This window comes from Carassius gibelio, chromosome B8 (assembly GCF_023724105.1).
Source record: "Carassius gibelio isolate Cgi1373 ecotype wild population from Czech Republic chromosome B8, carGib1.2-hapl.c, whole genome shotgun sequence".
NCBI lineage: Eukaryota > Metazoa > Chordata > Actinopteri > Cypriniformes > Cyprinidae > Carassius > Carassius gibelio.
The window spans coordinates 20,851,781-20,871,931 of NC_068403.1; the positions used below are offsets into that span (position 1 = coordinate 20,851,781).

The 20,151-nt window shown below is 35.9% G+C and overlaps 1 protein-coding gene and 1 long non-coding RNA gene across 4 annotated transcripts; one reads left to right on the top strand and one right to left on the bottom strand.

Moving 5' to 3' along the window:
- Positions 1–465: 465 nt before the first annotated feature.
- LOC127963652 (golgin subfamily A member 1) lies at positions 466–19,217 on the bottom strand. 3 transcript variants are annotated; one of them, XR_008154871.1, is made up of 24 exons: positions 19,050–19,217; positions 18,245–18,506; positions 16,477–16,567; positions 15,754–15,828; positions 14,164–14,294; positions 13,877–14,005; positions 13,460–13,629; positions 13,100–13,211; positions 12,152–12,247; positions 11,524–11,649; positions 11,283–11,378; positions 10,961–11,056; positions 10,787–10,882; positions 10,380–10,532; positions 10,200–10,295; positions 9,863–9,952; positions 9,645–9,747; positions 8,490–8,650; positions 8,242–8,394; positions 5,291–5,350; positions 4,936–5,202; positions 3,479–3,565; positions 1,980–2,118; positions 466–1,700 (listed from the first exon to the last, which is right to left on the bottom strand). XR_008154871.1 is itself a non-coding variant. In XM_052563671.1 (23 exons), exons 2-23 carry the CDS (start codon positions 18,368–18,370, stop codon positions 2,041–2,043), a joined length of 2,592 nt encoding a protein of 863 aa, XP_052419631.1. In that variant the 5' UTR covers positions 18,371–18,506; positions 19,050–19,217; the 3' UTR covers positions 466–2,040. The 3 variants fall into 3 exon arrangements, 2 of the variants coding, with proteins under 2 accessions (XP_052419631.1, XP_052419632.1); XM_052563671.1 differs by having other exon boundaries at positions 466–2,118; XM_052563672.1 differs by lacking the exon at positions 15,754–15,828 and having other exon boundaries at positions 466–2,118.
- On the top strand, positions 1,613–2,384 carry LOC127963656 (uncharacterized). Its single transcript, XR_008154872.1, has 2 exons — positions 1,613–1,742; positions 2,045–2,384. It is a non-coding gene; the product is annotated as an uncharacterized LOC127963656 (long non-coding RNA).
- Positions 19,218–20,151: the final 934 nt, after the last annotated feature.

Below are 20,151 nucleotides of genomic sequence, written 5' to 3' on the forward strand. Positions count from 1 at the left end.
TATAGTCTTCCTGGTTTATCTGATAAAGTCTCTTTGAGTGGTCCCTGGGCTCAAGTCAAACATCAATGGGATCATTTTAACCTATTTTGCGGTGTCCAGTTTTCTGGAATAGTAATATTATACACTCCTCAGAAATCTTAGCTTGGGGCATCATTCAGGTAACGTTACCCTATTTATGGTGTGGATTGAGTTAAAACATACTAGTTACCACTACATTAAGTGTTTCTCCGGGTCTTTACGTCTTATAGTTCAACCTTTTACAAATGAAGGTCTCAATTAATTGAGTATATGCTTGAAACAAGAACAAATATCTGTCAATGGGGTATACAAACTACTTTTTTTGAGCTCATTGGTAGGTATTTGTTCTTGTTATAATCATGAACTCACTTAATTTGATCAAAAATTATTTCCATATTCTAGTGTTTGCAGATTTGTTAATACAATTCATTAAGCGCTCCCAAGACATTTAAGTTTAGAAAATGCCATTGACATATTTTAATATTTTTTTCCCTTGATCTTAGAAAGGTCAGAAATGCTTTGTCTCATCATTTTCAGATGCACTGTTAGATGCACTGAAGTCAGCGCTGGTAACAACACAGAATCACAAACGCTTCTTCAGACAAAGTCACTGAAAAAGATTTGAGTTTTGATCAAGTTTTGATATCCCTTACATACCATGAAGAGAAATCAAAGTAAGGATGAAATGGTGTTTTGCTGAAAGCAGAGGCAATGGCTACTGTGACGGCTACAGTATCATAACATCAAACAAAACATGAACACAGTTGTAGAAAAGTGCATTATGGATCTTTCAATAGAAATCTCCTTCCCAAGCGGTTCATACACAGGCCATTAACCTTCATTTACAGCACAGCAAATTCTCTGAATCCACTGATTCAAGCTTCAGAAATGAAATTCAATCGGTCTTTAAACATAAAACAGAAATCTTTGGGTTTCTTTTTCTAAAAACAGGAAAAATGTTAAGCATCCTGCAAAGATGTTCAAGTCTCTAGTCTGTGGTTTCTACCAGAAAAGTCTGCCATTCAGTGTTAACCTTAGTGCTGCTAACGTGGCCTTAGTGTTAAAACACACAAAATTACATCGTTCTGACAGCAAAACACTGGCTTTCATCGAAAACCACGTTGTTTTCACATATACAAAGGAAACATGTTTCTATTGACGTTCTCAGAGAAATACAAATGCAGTTAGCCTTGAATGTTAAGGCTTCAAGCGTCCTCAAATGCTTCAGTATACACTCAAAACCAATGTACAATCAAAGCATTGGGTATAAGGCATGCATGCTGGTTTTCTCAGTCTGTGCATATATGCCTGGTATTACAGTTTCAAGCCCACAGTGAAGAATCTCACACACATATACATACACACTCATATGAACACACATTTGAGACTAATGCATCGGTATGATGACAAAAAAGCAACATAAGTTATGTATCCACTGATTTATAAATCCTCTTATCACTTATATACAGGTATTCATATATAAATACTTGTAGGTAATTGTAATTTACACACAAACAAGGCAGATTAAAGTAAGATGCTTCCACATGTTCAAAATCACGACAGTATAATGTGACATCCCTTTCCTGATTTTCACAGAAGTCCAGTCCTGGAGGAAAAGGAGAGTTGTTTATGGCCTTCATCAAGTAACGGTGAAACGGACTGATCGATATGATTTGCCCAACCTTGATTTCAAAGAGCAAAGATTGGAGTTAAAAAAGAAAAAGGTAAAATGAAAGTACGAAGCGTTTTCCAGTTAGCAGACTACAGAGTACATGAGTGAGATAGATGACCATTTCTTAAAAGATCACAAGAAGATGATGTTTATAAAGCATTTGTTTCCAGTCCCTGCAATATATTAGTGAAAAAAATGGACAGTTGTTAGCGTCCTGTTGTTTAAAGGGCACGAGCTACATAGGAACTGTTGAGGCAGAGACTGAAACTGTTGAGTTGACCAATGCTACCTTCAGACGCCAGTAGTTTTCTACTGAGATTATTCACTGTTCCCTCTTTCACTTTTGTCTTTCAGCTCCAACCTGAGGTTCCTGAGATGGAAGGACGTATGATACCTTTGGGTGTGGGCTTGGAACCGAACCACGACATCTGAAACACACACAACACATGAGACTCAAACAGTGTTTCCATCATCCAAACATCATTCTGTCATTGCACCTGATGGGAATGCACTGCTATAGACATGTTCAGGAACTTCATAAATGGTTCATACTTTTTTGTAAATTGTATTAGATTTTTTCTTTATATGATAAAACAGTTGCAGTTCATAGTATTTTAACTAAATAATATAAAATATAATTTATAACATTAAAATATATCATAAAATGAAACTCTTTATTTTATATATATATATATATATATATATATATATATATATATATATATATATATATATATATATATATATATATATAAAAACAAAAAAACTTTCATTTATAGTACCATATATGCGGGTATCTTGCACTTTCCATTCAAAGAATCCTAAATGTATTTCACAATGTTTAAATTCTTAATGAGATTTTCTATGTAAAGGTATGTAATTACTGAAAACATTCTTCTGAGTAATTAACTGTCAATATGCTCAAAAAAAGTACATTATTAATAATAAATGTATTCTTGCTGTTATTAAGAAACAAAATAATTAAAAAATTAAATAAATTAAATTATTATTAATGTTTATTATTATAATTAAGACTACACTTTATTATGACTTTATTCATGTTTATTAACAACAATTATTAACACGTTTGTCATTAATTATCCCCTTTTTTATGCCAACAGCAGATTATTTAGTTGATCATTTTCATGTTTGGGCCTGTAACTAATATGACAAACTGATTTTTTTATAATGTGATGCTCATTACCAACAAAACAGCTTCAATCTACATTTTTAGATGCTTGAAATTAATTGAAATGTCAAATCATAAGTCTACAGTAGAACAGATGAATTGCAATTTCTCTTTCGGGATGTCACAAAGAAAGAGACAGAAGTGAAAAATAATAATGACCTTTCAAAAAAACGAATAATATGTATATCCCTAGTGACATTCAACCCCATTTCAAATAAGGTTAAACTTCTGTAACAAAACAATCAACTTTTTTTCTACAAAAGCCCCACATAGACCCCAGGGCACCTCTGAAATGGGGCGGCAGGGAGTGAAGCGGTGAGCGTAATGTAGCACAGTGATGTGCAGTGATTTCCAGCGCAGTTGCTTGGGTGGGCTATAAATACCTGGCAGCTGCTATTCCTGACCATGTCACTGAGTGCTAATGGTTGGATTCAGAGCGGTGAGCCAGATATCCTGACCCACATTGTTAGCTGCCTTAGCAGAGAGACCTAGCAAGCCCCCGGGTGTGAAGGTGTGATGAGGCTTGAGAGGAACACACGCTGACCTTTCCACATGTCGTCCTCCAGATTTATACATACAGGTTTGTTTTTCTCACACACCTTGTACTCCAGTGTCTGCTTGAGCATGTCCTCCTCTTCTTTTGTGAAATGCAGAAGTACTGAAATGGCTCTGATGAGCTGGAAAGCCTGGAGAGAGAGAGAGAGAGAGAGAGAATTCATACCAGCCTCACTTATGCTGCTATAGTGTTAGCAGAGGACTCTCTAATGCTTGAAAATCAGCGATGCACACACCAATTGGATTGTGCTGAAAGGAGAATTAGGGTCAGTGATGAACCAGAAAATCTTTTATAGGACACCGTTGCATCAATAATCTGCATTATATACCAAATGCAACTACAACAAAAGTTGTAATTTTTTGATTTTGATGTAATATTTTTTTTGCAAATGTATTCTTGAATCAACAGAAGTTCAAAGCAACAATGTTTATATTGAATGTAAATAATGTGTAATGTTATAAATGTCCTTACTGTCACTTTTTGTCAAATTACAGCATCTTTGCTGAATCGACGTATCAACAGAATTCACCCCCCCCCAAAAAAAACATTTTTCATTAGCACAGAATTGGATAAATTTAACATTGCATCACTTGCTCATCAATCGATCCGCTCCAGTGAATGGGTGCCGTCAGAATGAGAGTCCAAACAGCTGATAAAAGCTTCACAATAATCCACCCGACTCTAGTCCATCACTTATCATCTTGTAAAGTGGAAATAGTGCTTTAAAACGTGCCACTGTGAAAAAATATAAAGGAGCACCAGTGGGACTGATGAGATCAGTGTTTACAATCAGGGGAGCTTCAAAGGTGTCTACTTCCAATGTGTTTTTGTGAAGTTGAGTAGTGTATCACAGACTCTATTTCATCAATTAAAATTGTTTCAAAGTCAAAGCTAAGCCGATGCTAAGTCTTCTTATTCTGCATGTTCTTATTCTATTGTTCTAATTAGAAATGTGAAAAAAAAGCTTATAAATATATACTTTTTTATTTGACGTAAAATATTATATATTTAATTTTTATTTTTTTTTATAAGGACCACAAGTGCTTCTAAAATGAAAAGTAAGCATAGAGCCCTGGAAAAACTGCTGGTTTGTAAGCCATCATTAAGGCTTTTTAACTTTAAACCATCGCCTAAATCAACAAAATATCAGTCGATAAATCATAATTACTTAAGGATTATGATGATTTATCAGCTGTTTGGACTCTCATTCTGACGGCACCCATTCACTGAAGCTGAAAAAAAAAATCATCTATATCTTGGATGGCCCAAGAATAAGTCAATTATAATCTCTGGGAGAACTATTATTTTTTTTATTTCTTTGAGAAAAAAAGGAAAAAAAAAAAACCTGTCCCCAAGCTTTTGAACTGTAGTACATGTATATGTACAGGTTACAAACTAAAGTCCAAGAATGAACAGCAGTAAAAGTGTCACAAGTTAGCAAGAAACACTACATCACATCAGTCCGCTAGCAAACATTTTAGATAGCGATCGAGCCCTCACCTCTGCCTCTCTGGATGACATGAACTTCAACACCACGTGTTTGAGGTACTCAAAGTTGATCTCTCTTGTGTCGGTGAGGTCTGAACTGTTGGTGACTGTGGTGTTGGAGGTGATGGGAGGCAGGCCTGGAGTTTGAGGGAGTCCTGGGGCTGGGGCTGGAGCTGTGGCGGGCATCGATGTCTCCGAGATCGTCTTATCGCTTGATTTCTCCTGCCGGCTTTCCTGGAGTCTCTCCTTCGTCTCAGAGTCAGGATCTGGCTTCAGTTTCTGTTACATAAGGAAATTATTACTGACAGCTGACGTGGACTGTGTTGCATACACTGACATAATGCTCTGACATACTCTACTCACTCACCAGCTCTTTCTGTAATGTCCTCTTCAGTTCTGCTAGTCTCTGCTGTAGCTGCTTTATTGTCTGACAAAAAATTATAAAAATAATAATACTAATAAATATAATATAATATATATTTGTATTTAAAAAAAAAATCTACATTTTAATATTCAAAGCAGTCTATTCTGATACTAAATGTTCTACATTCACTTCCATAATGTCAGGTGCAAATAATGTTGGGTGACTTGAAATTATTTTGTAAATATTATTATTATGATTTATTTATTTTAATTTTTGCATCCAGTGCAGGATTGGTTATGTTAGCTATTTTTATTTTTTTGCAGAAAATACGGTTACATTTGTAATGAAAGTTTTTGATAAAAGTTTTGTATAATTTTATTTGTAAAATGTATTTGAAATGTACAATAATATGTACAAATGGAAAGTGCACGATGAAAATAGACACATTTACAAACCCGATTGCAAAAAAGACACTGTACAAATTGTGAGTAAAAAAAGGGATGGAATAATTGAAAATCTCATAAACTTATTTTTCATTCACAATAGAATATAGATAACATATCAAATGTTGAAAGTGAGACATTTTGAAATGTCATGCCAAATATTGGCTCATTTTGGATTTCATGAGAGCTACACATGCCAAAAAAGTTGGGACAGGTAGCAATAAGAGGCCGGAAAAGTTAAATGTACAAATAAGGAACAGCTGGAGGACCAATTTGCAACTTATTAGGTCAATTGGCAACATGATTGGATATAAAAAGAGCCTCTCAGAGTGGCAGTGTCTCTCAGAAGTCAAGATGGGCAGAGGATCACCAATTCCCCCAATGCTGTGGCGAAAAATAGTGGAGCAATATCAGAAAGTAGTTTCTCAAAGAAACATTGCAAAGAGTTTGAAGTTATCATCATCTACAGTTCATGATATCATCCAAAGATTCAGAGAATCTGGAGCAATCTCTGTGTGTAAGGGTCAAGGCCGAAAAACATACTGGATGCCCATGATCTTCGGGCCCTTAGACGGCACTGCATCACATACAGGAATGATACCGTGATGGAAATCACAACATGGGCTCAGGAATACTTCCAGAAAACATTGTCGTGAACACAATCCTCCGTGCCATTCGCTGTTGCCGGCTAAAACTCTATAGGTCAAAAAATAAGCCATATCTAAATATAATCCAGAAGCTCAGGCGTTTTCTCTGGGCCACGGCTCATTTAAAATGGACTGTGGCAAAGTGGAAAACTGTTCTGTGGTCAGACAAATCAACATTTTAAGTTTCTTTTTGGAAAAATGGGACGCCATGTCACCAGGACTAAAGAGGACAAGGACAACCTAAGTTTTTATCAGCACTCAGTTCAGAAGCCTGCATCTCTGATGGTATGGGGTTGCATGAGTGCGTGTGGCATGGACAGCTTACACATCTGGAAAGGCACCATCAATGCTGAAAGGTACAGCTAAGTTCTAGAACAACATATGTTCCCATCCAGGTGTCGTTTCTTTCAGGGAAGACCTTGCATTTTCCAACATGACAATGCCAGACCACATACTGCATCAATTACAACATCATGGCTGGGTTGAAGAAGAATCCGGGTACTGAAATGGCCAGTCTGCAGTCCAGATCTTTCACCCATAGAAATCATTTGTCACTTCATAAAGAGGAAGATGTGACAAAGAAGACCTAAGACAGTTGAACAACTAGAAGCCTGTATTAGACAAGAATGGGACAACGTTCCTATTCCTAAACTTGAGCAACTTGTCTCCTCAGTCCCCAGATGTTTGCAGACTGTTATAAAAAGAAGAAGGGATGCCACACAGTGGTAAACATGGCCTCGTCAGAACTTTTTGAGATTTGTTGATGCCATGAAATTTAACTTATTTTTCCCTTAAAATGATACACTTTCTCAGTTTAAACATTTGATATTTCATCTATGTTGTATTCTGAATAAAATATTGAAATTTGAAACTTCCACATCATTGCATTCAGTTTTTATTCACAATTTGTACAATGTCCCAACTTTTTTGGAATCGGGTTTGTATTAAGATATTTATTTTTGTTACATTCTTGTTGGTTTTTAAAGCCCATAAAAACCTTCTCCATAAAAAAATGATTGATGTAACTATTTGAAATGATTTTTTCTTATAAAATATGTTCCCTATAATTATACGAGTAAAATAAGCAAAAACTGAAGTTATAAGAGTATATATAAAAGTATGTTCTTCATTTAATTATGTTCTTACATTTAATTTCAAGTTTATAGTTCATAATTATTATTTTTTTAACTCTTTCCCCGCCAATGTTTTTGTAAAAAGTAGATTTTCACTACAATTTCATGGCCCCCAGAATATTCTGTTGTATTAATATCTGAACATGCAATACATCAAAATAAAGATCAGACCCTCTACTTAAAAAAAAAAAAAATCTGTTTTATTCTAGCTTCAAGCATTGTGTTTTTTTTTTAGTTTTTTTTTTTTTTTTATCAACACTTGAACGTAGGTAGGTTTCCTATAAAAAACCTTTTGCGCAAAAAGCTGAGAAAAATAGAATTTTTTATGAATACTACATCTGGATCATATTCAGTAATATTATCAAAGCAGAGTTGCATCAGTATTCCCAAATCTTGCACAAGCCTTTACCACTTTCTGGATTGACATTTCACTCTGCAACATTAGGCAGTTTTCATTTATATGCAATTACTGTTGATGATCACATTATTTTTCATATGCATATGCTCGTTTCTTCTTCTTCCTGGCCTGTGTTTTTGATCAGCACATTCTAGACTCATTAGGGAGATGCATAATAGCGCCCCCGAGTGTCTAACAGTGAAAACACAGAAACCCACAACATTTTGTGTTTGGCAGGGAGACACTGTCACATGAATAACAGAAAATTTCATGTTTGGCAGGGAAAGAGTTCAGCTTATGTTCTTTCATTTCAGTTGTTTTTTTTTTCTCTCACCTTGTTCTTTTCGGCCAGCTGTTGCTCCAGGTCTTTATTGACCTTTTGTAACTGGTCAAGATCACTTACAGTAACCGTCCCGTTCTGCTCACCATCACACTCATCATGTGACTGTGCAGTTAAACTCAACACCTCTCCCTCGAGATCAGACACCTGTATCAGAATAAAACATAGAAATACAAAAACATCAAATAGGTAAGACAGTGTATCTGACAGCAACAGGCTGCGGAGATGAAGCGCACACTGACCCGTGACTGGTAAGTAGAGAGTTGTTGTGTTTTTGTGAGGATTTCCTGCTGTAGTGATGTCAGCTGAGAGTTGTGTTCTCGCTCTCGCTCCTCAGCTTCCAAACGACGAGACTCGCACTCAGCCTGCAGAGAAGACAGACTGCTACGGGCCGCCTGCAGCTCTGACACACAACAAGAAACAGAAGCTTTTTAATGTGACCATTATGAAGAATAGAAAAGGTTTTTAGCGTAAGTGGATTTAATTTACAGTGACTAACACATCTGTCTGTTGTGTTGTCTTCAGTCAAAAAAATCATGACTGTAGTGTATGATTTGGCTGGTAATTTAAAACAATGTTACGATATCTTTTTTTTTTTTTTTTTTACAATGAAAGACAATTATTCAATGATAAAAAAAGCCCATTGAAGTGTGTATATATATATATATATATATATATATATATATATATATATATATATATATATATATATATATAAATACAAGTATGGAAAAAAAATAAACGTATAACCAAAACAGTATTTTTATTTATTTTTTTAAATAAATGTTACTAGGGGTTTGATATGGAGATACAATTATGTATTATTATATTTTTTTTATACATATTGAATCAGTTTTTATTTTTATATTGTCCATTTTCATTATAATTTAAAAGTTTTAGCAATTGTGTTACATGTTTTTGTCATTTTAAATGTTTTTTTTTTTAAATATATATTCAATTTTATAGTTTTAGTTATTGTAGTACATCGAGTTAAATTAAATAAAAAAAAAGTCATGATGCCTTAGCAAAATAGATGAAATAGTATAAAGAATAGCATAGTCCACACCACAACTACAACAATAAAGGCACAGAGAAACCACATCTTTGGAATCACTTTCAGAACGATTTTTCCAGTTGCTGAATGATAAAAACATGGACACCCAATCAAAATCCATCATGCTACAACAGGCTTGTGAATTTAAAGTGACAGGCAAGCTTGTGCTAAGTATAAACAGATGATATTGTCCGCTGGTGTGGATGCTAATATCATAATCTTTATAGTTATCATTCTTGGTGTGAACGGGGCTTAACCCTGTAAACTTGAACTATAACAGCCCTGGTTTGAAGCAGTTCTTAAGAGGTGGACAGAGGCTATCAAAACACAACTGGTCCCTCACCTTCCTTCAGGATCTTTAGTTCCTCCTCCTTTGCTCCTAAATTCTGAGAAAGACGACTCACTTCATTTTCCACCTTTTCAAGAGACTCTGTCATTTTGCTGACCTATCAAAGTCAAGCAAAACATCAATTTCCTAACACAGGTAAATGGCTTTATGAGTGAAAAGCGCATGTGAAGAATGGATGCATGTTTGATAAGCCAATAAGCCAGTGAATGAACCTGTTGTTGGAGTTCTTCTCTCTGTTTTCTGGTTTCCTCCAGAGCTTTGGCAATTTCCACGCTTACCATCTGTCTGCTGATCAGCTCCGCCTGCAACATCGACACGTGTCACATAAATGTCATAATGGTCGAAGACATAACTCAAGCTCGGATATTGTGTGACTTTTTAATAATATTACTTTTACTTTCTTTTGATTTTAATTTACTCTACACCTTTCATATGTCCGGGGTCAGTTAGAATTTGTCAGTTAGAATAATTTTGGTGTACATAAATCTTATCGCTCTTATCCAATCTTTTGAATGTCACAGTGAATCTGTAGCGGAAGATGATTCTCACTCTGGACTGCTCTAGTTCAGCTGTCAGTCTCTCAACAGTGCTGTCAACCTCAGCTTTGCTCTTCAACAGTGAGATTTTTTCCTCCTCCAGTAACCTCTGGAGAAAAAGAGACAAGCATCAGATAACGTTCCTATGTTAACTGAATGAAAATGAAAGAAAGACCAGTGTTTTTTCACACACCAGGTTGTCCTGATGCTTGCTCGCCTCTGTTTCTCTCTCTCTCTGTAGTGCAAGAAGTTCCTCCTCCAGCCCGGCTGTTTTCTCCAAGCCTCTCTGTCTCTGTGTCGAGACCTGCTGCTGTAGTCTCTCTCTCTCCTCGGCCCACTCTGCCTGCTGTGGGACCAAAGGTTAGAGGTCAACACTCTAAAATGATTTAACCAGGCGCTGAGTTTCCTAAAAACCAACTGTTTAATAACTCGAAACCCCTTAAGTTCAAAGTCTAATGCTAGCGTCCCAGTAGTTATGACTGATATCTGACAGAAGGGGGCGACATTTCAGCAGAAACTGTCTGTGACAAACTGAGACCCAAACTGAGCCAAATATTGGGACGTTTAGTGAGACTATGTCCATTGACCAACATCACGCACCAGCTTTTCTGCATGCATTTCACTGTCTTCAAGTTGCTGTTGCAGACTCTTCATTGTCTCAGTGCAGTCAGCCAGCCTCTGCTCCAGATCTGATATCTGAAACGACACACACACATCATTTAGATCATTCAGCCAAGGTCATGTGACCTGTGGGTTAGCTGTGGCTTAACTCACCTGTACGTCTGTCCGCTCTCTGTAAGCTTTGGATGAATCATCTTTGTGCTTGACCAGAGTCTGCAGATCTGTGATGCTGGCGTTCTGCCGAGAGATCTGGAAACAAAAAAGAAACTGAAATGTTGTCATTGAATTAAAGTTATTACAGTACAGAAGGTGTAAAGAACAAGATAGCAGTATTAGGGGTGTGGATACTCTATTATTTTCCTATAAAAAATATATATATATTTTTTACATTTAATTTATTTTCATGACTTTTCCTGGAAATCACAATATTAAAAACATTAAGTAGAGCATCATGAGTTTAGATGCTGGGGTTTACCTGGGCCTCCAGTGAACTGACTGCAGTGGAGTGATTTGTTCTCTCCTCCAGTAACTCTCCTCTGGCCTCGTCTAACCTCTGCTTTAATGAAGACTTCTACACACACACACACACACACACACACACACACACACACACACACACACACACACACAAACACAAACACACACGGCATTCAGATATTAGATGACTGAGACTGCTGTAAGATGATATGTGTGTACTGTATATAGTGTCCTCTGACCTCCTTGAACAGTTCCTGTAAGTGCTCATCCTGAGAGAGGTTTGCGTCTAGTCTCCTCTCTAAGGAAGCAGCCTTCTCCTGCAGATCAGCCAATAGACGCTCTCTCTCCTCCTGTGTCACTGCAACCTGACCAATCACAGTCCAGTATGAAGAGTTATAACAATGTGATAATGAAATGATGTTGCATTTAGAGTGTTCAGGCACAATAAGATGTATGCATTTCTCATATACACGTCACACCGAATCAACAGCTGCCCTGACTAATCACTTCATGAACATCAGAATCTTGAGATTTAAAATTCATTAAAAAGAACAGCTAGATGCAGTGCAGTGACAGTATCTCAAAATGCATTGTCAAATTTATTTTATCTTTATACGCCGTCTTAAAAACCACTTATAGAATTAAAATATAGAATTAAAAACAAATGTCATTTGTATATATAGTTTGATTTTGTCGGTCCTAATAATTAGGAAGCGTTTAATGTGATGTAATTCTATAGCCTACAGGTTTCGATTATTACACTCACGTGTGTGCCTGCATAATTTAGCACATTGGCAGACAGTCATTTTCACTTGCAAATGAGAGAAGGCTTTCGTATCAATGGATTCATTGTTGAGTCAATCAGACCTTGTTCTTGTGCTGCTCGTGCTGTAGCTTCAGCTTATTGTGTTCAGACTGGAGCTGCTCCATTGATTTCTCTAGCGCCTGTGCATTGTCTTGTGCCTGGAAAACAAAGAAGAAACAATACAGAACGATGTGGAAATGATTTTTATAATACCAATCAAGCGAAACAGAAAACTTATTCCATATTGTTTAAACAGATCTAGACTGTTTTCCTCAGGATTGTATGGTTGCTTCAGGGGCAATTTATGAAAGGAAGGGTTTAAATGTTTAAATATAACAGATTATGCTAAGGTTTTATGATTTTTTTCTTAGAAATGAGTCTAGAATTTAACAATACCAAATTTTCCATAGTCAACTGCAATTGCAAACTACAACAGACCGAACATGTAATTACACACATATTGTGACAAAACAATAGAAAATATTAACATGGAAATATTAGAAATAGTATATTACTTGGGTTTAATAAAACAAGCCAAGAACTCTCCAATAAAGAAATCTTGAGCAATGCTATAACACTGTTATAAATGTATAAATAGAACATATAAAACATTAATATTAAAACATAAAATACACACACACACACACACACACACATATACATATATATATATATATATATATATATATATATATATATATATATATATATAAGCAATAGCCAAAAAAAACAAAAACAAAAAAAAAAACATTGTACGGGTCAAAATGATTGATTTTTCTTTTATGCCAAAAATCATTAGGATATTAAGTAAAGATAATGTTCCATGAAGATTTTTGGTAAATTTCCTGCAGTTGTATCTCGGCCAGATATTGTCTGAGCCTGACAAACCATACATTACATCAATGGAAAGCTTTTTTTATTCTATTTATTTTAAGTGCAAGGTGGGCTGAAAACACTTTGAAGGGAGGTGTGGCTCTGTTCTTCTGAGCTGAAGGTTGCCAAGTGCTCACCTTCTGGAAGTCCTCTGACACCTGCTGGATCAGCTGCTGTAACTCCTGCTCACTCCTCTCCAGAGCCACAACCCTCCTCTCAGCCTCCGTTCTCTCACTCAACAACTCATCCCTAAGACAGACAGACAGGTGGACAAACAGGAGATTTGATTCTCACCCTTTAGATATCATCATGTTTTCTGAAAGAATCTTCTTCAGAAAGAAGAATTCCTTCAAAGCCTGTGTGTTTAAATGTTTAATGGATGTCTCAACAGTCTTTGAAACATTTCCATCCCATTCCAAATATTCTGCAGTAGGAGTGAATCAGGCTGTGAACTACTCCTTTATGGAAGTCAAGTTCTTCTGTATTTCTTCACACACCTCTGGGCCTGTAGCTGTGAGTTGACCCTGCACATCTCCTCGTGTTCCTCTCCCAGCTCATACAGCTTGTCTTGGGTTTGGCTCAGGGTCAGTCTCGCTGTGTTCAGCTCTTCTCCTCTCAGTTTGAGCTCTTTCTCCCGCTGACTTAGCTGTTCCTCTCGCCTCAGCAGCTGCAGGACAAATGTATGATCAGGCCTCTTAAACAGTTTGGGAATAAGATGGAACGTCTTGTCTATTCTGCAGTGTATATGAATCTGTGTTTTCTGGGTGTTAGATTTGATATCCCTTTAACTTAGATATGCATCAATGTACAAAAATAGTGTTGAGTGCAGGAATGTGAAAGAAGGTGATATGTGCAAGTCTGTATTAACGCTACTCTTGCTATAAAGAACTAATGAAAGAGTACACAGTGCCGACCATGTGTTTGACTTTGGCCAGTTCCTGCTGCTGAAAGCCCTCCAGCTCATCCAGGTCATCTCTCTTCTGGAACAGACTTAAACTCTGCTCCGTCATCTCATCTAGCCGAGCTGCCAGTGACAACTTCTCCTGATCGAGAGAAAGAAGACAAAACAATTATAAAATAGGCTATAAAACACTGATGTTTGAAATAATCATTTATCAGATGCTTTTTAACTGAGAGTGACAAGTCAGACTCGTCAGTCCTTCCTAAAACCTTTATCCGATATGTTGCAAAGGATCTTTACCTGCTCCAGAGTAGTTAGCTTTTCCATCCACTCCTGGTCCTTCTTCTCTAATGCTAAGGCCATGCCTTCTGCCATCTTGGCTCTGTTGGCCTGGAAAGCTTCGTTCTGGTCCTGAAGTTTGCGCATGGATGCTGATTGAACACAGAAATAAGACTTCTGCTTTAATCTTTCTTAAAGACATATTCCAGATCATTTTCAGCATAATATCTATAGGCTGCATCTATGCTGCAGGCTTAGTTTTCACGGATGATCATTAAAATATTTTCATCAGAAGTATATATATATATATATATATATATATATATATATATATATATATATATATATATATATATATATATATATATATACACATCCTCAATATGTGCAAACTAGCAGCAAACATGTTTAAATTAAATATACTTTTATTTGGCGGTTTAATAGGAAAGAGATCTGGAGAGTTAAAAAGCAGAAATGTGCAGCTTATATTTTTATTAAAGTACATTAAATATTAATTCAGTAAACATGTTTATTTCTATAACCCTTTAAGGAATAGTTCACCCAAATATGAAAACTTACTGAAAATGTACTCACCTTTAGGCCGTGCAAGATGTAAATGAGTTCATCAGAATAGATTTGGAGAGCATTACATCACTTGTGGTGTGAATGGGTGCCGTCAGAATGAGAGTCCAAACAGTTTATAAAAACATCACAATAATCTGTGAAGCAAAAAACTGCAAGCTTGTAAGAAACAAATCCATCCTTAAGACATTTTTAACTTTAAACCATTGCTTCAGGCTAAAACGCCAGTCCATAAAAACATTTTCTTCTGTGCATTACTTGTTGATTATTGTGATGTTTTTAACCAGCTGTTTGGATTCTCATTCTAATGGCACCCATTCACTGAAGAGGACTGATGAGCAAGTGATGGAATGCTAAATTTTGCCAAATCTGTTCCAAAGAAGAAACTACCCTTTCTACATCTAGGATGGCCCGAGTACATTTTCAGCAGATTGTCATTTTTGGGTGAACTATTCCTTTAAAAAAGATAAATGTAACATGAAATGACTGGTTAGGCGTTACCACAAATGGTAATGTTAGACCCAACATACAGTATGTAAAGTACCTTACACAACAACACATAAAATATTCATTTTGTTACCTTTGTTAGTTTCATTTATCTAACTTATATCCAGGTGTCCTTGTTAGTAGAGCTGTAAAACAGACTGTTAGTATATACAAGTATTTTTAGTTGATTATAATCAGTGTATTTTTCCTTTTACTTTGGGTATGTCTAGAAATGTGATTATGTTGCTACCGGCACAAAAAAAACAATGTCACCCTCGCAAAAATAGTTTAAAGCATCGTGTTTGCTCTACAGATTTCACCTCTAAAACTGCTTCCAGGTTTGGAAAACTCCCAAAAAGCAAATTAACGATCTTAATTTTTTGTTTTCTGATCAAGAACCAACCTTATTTGTCTATAAAAATGTATGCTTGAATTGTGTGAGGTTTGTGTAGAAGCACTGGATAAACGAATGGAAAACAGAGCAGAGGAGAGAAAGCCAAAAGAAGGAAGAGGCGAAAACGGGAGGAAAAGAACGGTACGTACAATCCTGATACTTCTCTAATGCAATCTCAAGCTTCTCCTTGGTCTTCTGCATTAGCCGAAGCTGCTCAGCGTAGTCTAGGGTTGGGCAATGGGATACCGACACACACAAAAACACCCCGGAGGGAGGCGGAGCACGGGGAGGGTGGGAGGAGGGACAAAACAAAGGGATAAATATGATTGAGAAGATAAACAAATGGAGGGAAAAACAGAATGATTTTCTGAGATGAGAAAACCAGACTGATTGTGAGGCTGAACAATGACCTTTTGACCTTTGAACTTGACACTAACAGATCAGGTCAATTATGCAATCATGTTATCTAGTACTGCTCATTTAGGGTTAAAGGACTTTTTAATGTAATCGCATACCACGGCAGGCTGATAGTGAGAGCCAGGAATCTATTATTTATGTCACAGTGGAGACATTTGCATTCATTCCTGGCTTGTTTTGTGGCAAATCTATCAAATGTCATGTGCTTTATACATGTCCACTGTGGCAAAAGGTAACAAAGGGTTTAGAGGTGTCCAAATACACACTGAAATAGACTCGGCATGTAAAAGTGGCAGGTGAGAAGGATGTGCACTTAACAGCCTGTCTCTAGTTTTTCCTTTTCTCATTGATTTCCACTGACGTTCTGTAAAGCCTTCACACTGGCCTTTAGTATCTTTTCCCTCCTTTCAGTCTTTTTCTCTTGTTGTGTTTACATGGTATTGTTTCGGTGATACCTGAGAGTTTGGCCTCCAGCTTTCGTATCTGGTCATTCCTGCGCTGAATCTGAGAAGAAACATCATCTCTGGAGCTGCTGCCATCAGAAGCCTAAGAGTGAATGACAGAAACGGAGACATTTCATTTAAAATATACCACAGGGAAAAAATCTGGCTGATATATTGATTAGTATTATTTATCATTTAATACTGATTAAATATTATTTATAGTATTTTTTTTGTATTAGTTATTCCAGTGTTATAGCCAATAATTTATTTAAATTTAAATAAGTATTAACAAGTGAAATATAAATAAAAATAATTAAGAGTTTCAAAATAAAGTAAAATAGTACTGCAATAAAACAATATTAATTTGAAAAATGTCTAAAGATTTTATTGTAAAATGAGTTAAATATTCACTTTGAGCCTTAAATGACAGCAAATACACTCTAAATAAAAAAAAAACCTGTGGAAAAAGAGTATGAACAATTAAATATACATTATTGACCAATGCCAATAAATTAGAAGAACACAAAACACTAATATCAGAGAAATATAATTGCACATCCTTTATAAGAACTACAGAAAGCAAAAGGATGATGTTTATGTATGGGGTAAAAACAAAGGAATACCTAAAAGTTTATCAGCACAAATGCTGAATTTTAAGTTTTTATTTAGATTAATTTACATTGTTGTTGTTGGGGTCCAAACCCACTGGTTTCTCTCAGCAAAACATCTACTATATAAGGCTGGCTTTGATTTAGTCCTGTTACTGATACTGCTCTCATCCTCTAACAAGCCTACAGCATTAATTATTTAGGGCAAAAGACCTGAACCAACCTGAACCTAACCCTGAGAATGTTTGCCATTAATTGCTAGAGGACAAGAGTGTCAGGTTACGATGGTTTGTCGAAGCATGTGACATTATTTGACACTCACTGGTTTACCAAAGAAGCATAGCACAACACTCTAGTAATAAACCTTATCATACTAGCAGTTTGTTCAGGTGCAGCACTGTGCAAACACAGTCGGTACACAGTCATATAACTTTCTCTAGAATGGATACTGTAAATATGCCAGTCACATGAAACAGGAATAATTACTATGCTGATTTATTAAGGCCATTCTGCTTTTGGAACAGGAAATGATGTCATCTTATCAAAATGTGTCAGCCGGCACTTGGAAGGTGTAAGTTATTTTGTTATAAAAGGATAATTTGAATGATTACAATATGCTGTTAATATTTTAGTAACATTTTAGTAACATTTTTCATTATATATATATATATATATATATATATATATATATATATATATATATATATATATATTAAGATTAACCACCATTCAGTGCAAGCCTGAGAGTAAAATATAACATTAAATTATTACTTTTTCACCATAATGCAAACTCTAAATAAGCCAAGAATAACCAGTACAGAAGATGCTGAATATTTATTTCAATGAAAAATTTTTTTATTAAATGTATTTTAAACAAATAAATGCATGATCGATCTTACCAAAAACCTTACAAACCCCCAAATTTCGAATGATAGTGAAATGCACTAATAATGGTGTAGCAAATAAAAGCACTCAATACATTAACGTTTGAAAAAGAAGACTATACATTAAATATGAAGAAATCAGTAACATCGTGGTACGATCGAGATATCATGGTAATATCACCAGCTAGAAATGTTAAAACAGACCCAACAACTGAATTGCATGGAGATATGATATCGCAAGAAGTTGGAGACTGGAGAATTACACAAACCAGAGAGAGATCTACTCACAAAGTCATCACCAGAATCTGCGCCCACAGAAGTGATGGACTCTTTGCTCATGGAGCGAGGGATTCGGCCTGATCGAGGACCGGTGCCGGCCTCCTCCGCCAGCTTCTTCTTCAGCTTCGCGAACATCTCTGTAGTGTAGATGTAGCGTATATATGTGTGTGTAAAGCAATGATTTGAACTTTAGGGTCCTTGGAAAGCAGAACGTCTTATATTCACAGCGTAAGCAGATCTCATTCTGGTGTTACTCTCTGCTGCCATGACTCTGTGGAGAAAATCACAACATTAGGACTACATTAACATCTAGTGGTCAAACTAATCCAATCAAACTTGGCTTTTAAACATCAGATACTTTTCTGAATGAAATGAGTTTGCTGTGCTGACAGCCTGCATCTGCACCCGTTTATATAACGTTAGTTAGTGGAGGTGACATATAAAAACAGTACTGCACTTACATTATTGATACTCAAGTTCAGGATAATTTAAAGCAGGGGATTTGTTTTTAAGCAATACATTGACAATACAGTAAAATTTTTGCTTTTAGAATAGACTGAATGTGCCAAGAGACTCAATGTTTACGTCTTGATATGCGACATTGTAGTAAGCTAACAAGTGTCAGATTTGATTATGACACGTAAGTTTGATGGCAGAACCATTCATCCATCGCATGCTAAGAGTGTATGACAACATACACCCAAATCTCACAATAGAAAGCCCAGAGCTGAGCAATAACAGAAAAACTGTAAACACATCTAGCTAATGTTAGCTCTCGTCCAGCTCCTTTACTAAACCAACTAAATAAACCTACCGTAAAAAACTCCATAGACTCTGACAGAGCTGAGGTTCATTGTAATGGAAATCACGTTGAACGCTAATATTTCTCCAGCCGTTACATCTGTGTCTGTTGTTTTTTTTTTTTGTCCCGGCTAGCAGCTGGCTAGTAACTTCACACGTAATCTCCAGTCACCAGATTCCTGATGACGTTCCAGGAACAGCTTGGCGATTGTTCTCGTCGCTGATTGGGCGACAACAAGAGGCGTGGCTAAACGTTCGTGTGATCTCATGTCAATCTTGAAAGCTGTCATACCAACAAAGGGTCGCAGTATTAGTCCTGACTCCTGTACCGCGCTGATAAATTAGACCCATAATAATTCTAAAACTTATGTTATCATATCAATGATTTACATTTATATGATATTAAAATTATAATTATTGATTGGATATTACTTTCACATGTATTCTAATGTTGGAAGGATTTTTAGGTATTTACATACCTAGATAGGCTAGCCTACTATGTGTATGTAAAAGAATTAATGCAAACTCACCTTTAATATAAAAACAAATTAACCAGATAACGCACCTAGGCCTATTTGGATTTTCAGGTTGAAATATCTCTACTTCTACACAAAAAAAAGCAGACTGACCCCCCCCCCCCCCCCAGTTTAAGTGATAGTTCACCTACAATTCTTCATAAAAAAAATAAAATAAAATAAAAATTGAAAAAATAAATAAATAATAATAATAATAATAATAAATTAAATTAAATTCTGTCATTTACTTTAGCAACCATCCACTTGTTCAAAACAGTTGATGATATTTCCATAACATTTTTAAATTTACTATGAAATTCAGTGGCTACCATAAACTGTTTGGTGACCAACATTCAACATTCTTCAGAACATCTTATTTTGTGCTCAACAGAAGAAAGAACCGCATACAGGTTTGGAACAACTTGAGGAGTTAAAAATTTTCTATTTAAAATTTTCATTTTAGATTTTCATTTGTTGACAAGTCTGGCTTGTTACACATCAGTATTCTGAGAAACAGCACTGTGCTTCTGCAGTTTCTGTTAACATTGTGCATAATTTACAATGCCATTTGGGGCTCTTTTTATTGGTTTATTATAATAA

Coding starts and splice junctions, on each gene's coding strand:
- LOC127963652 (XM_052563671.1), bottom strand. CDS start 18,370: ATGTTCGCGAAGCTGAAGAAGAAGCTGGCGGAGGAGGCCGGCACCGGT. Junction 15,829..16,476: donor GCTGGAGGCCAAACTCTCAG/GTATCACCGAAA, acceptor GCCCAACCCTAG/ACTACGCTGAGCAGCTTCGG. Junction 5,203..5,290: donor GGACATTACAGAAAGAGCTG/GTGAGTGAGTAG, acceptor CTTATGTAACAG/AAACTGAAGCCAGATCCTGA.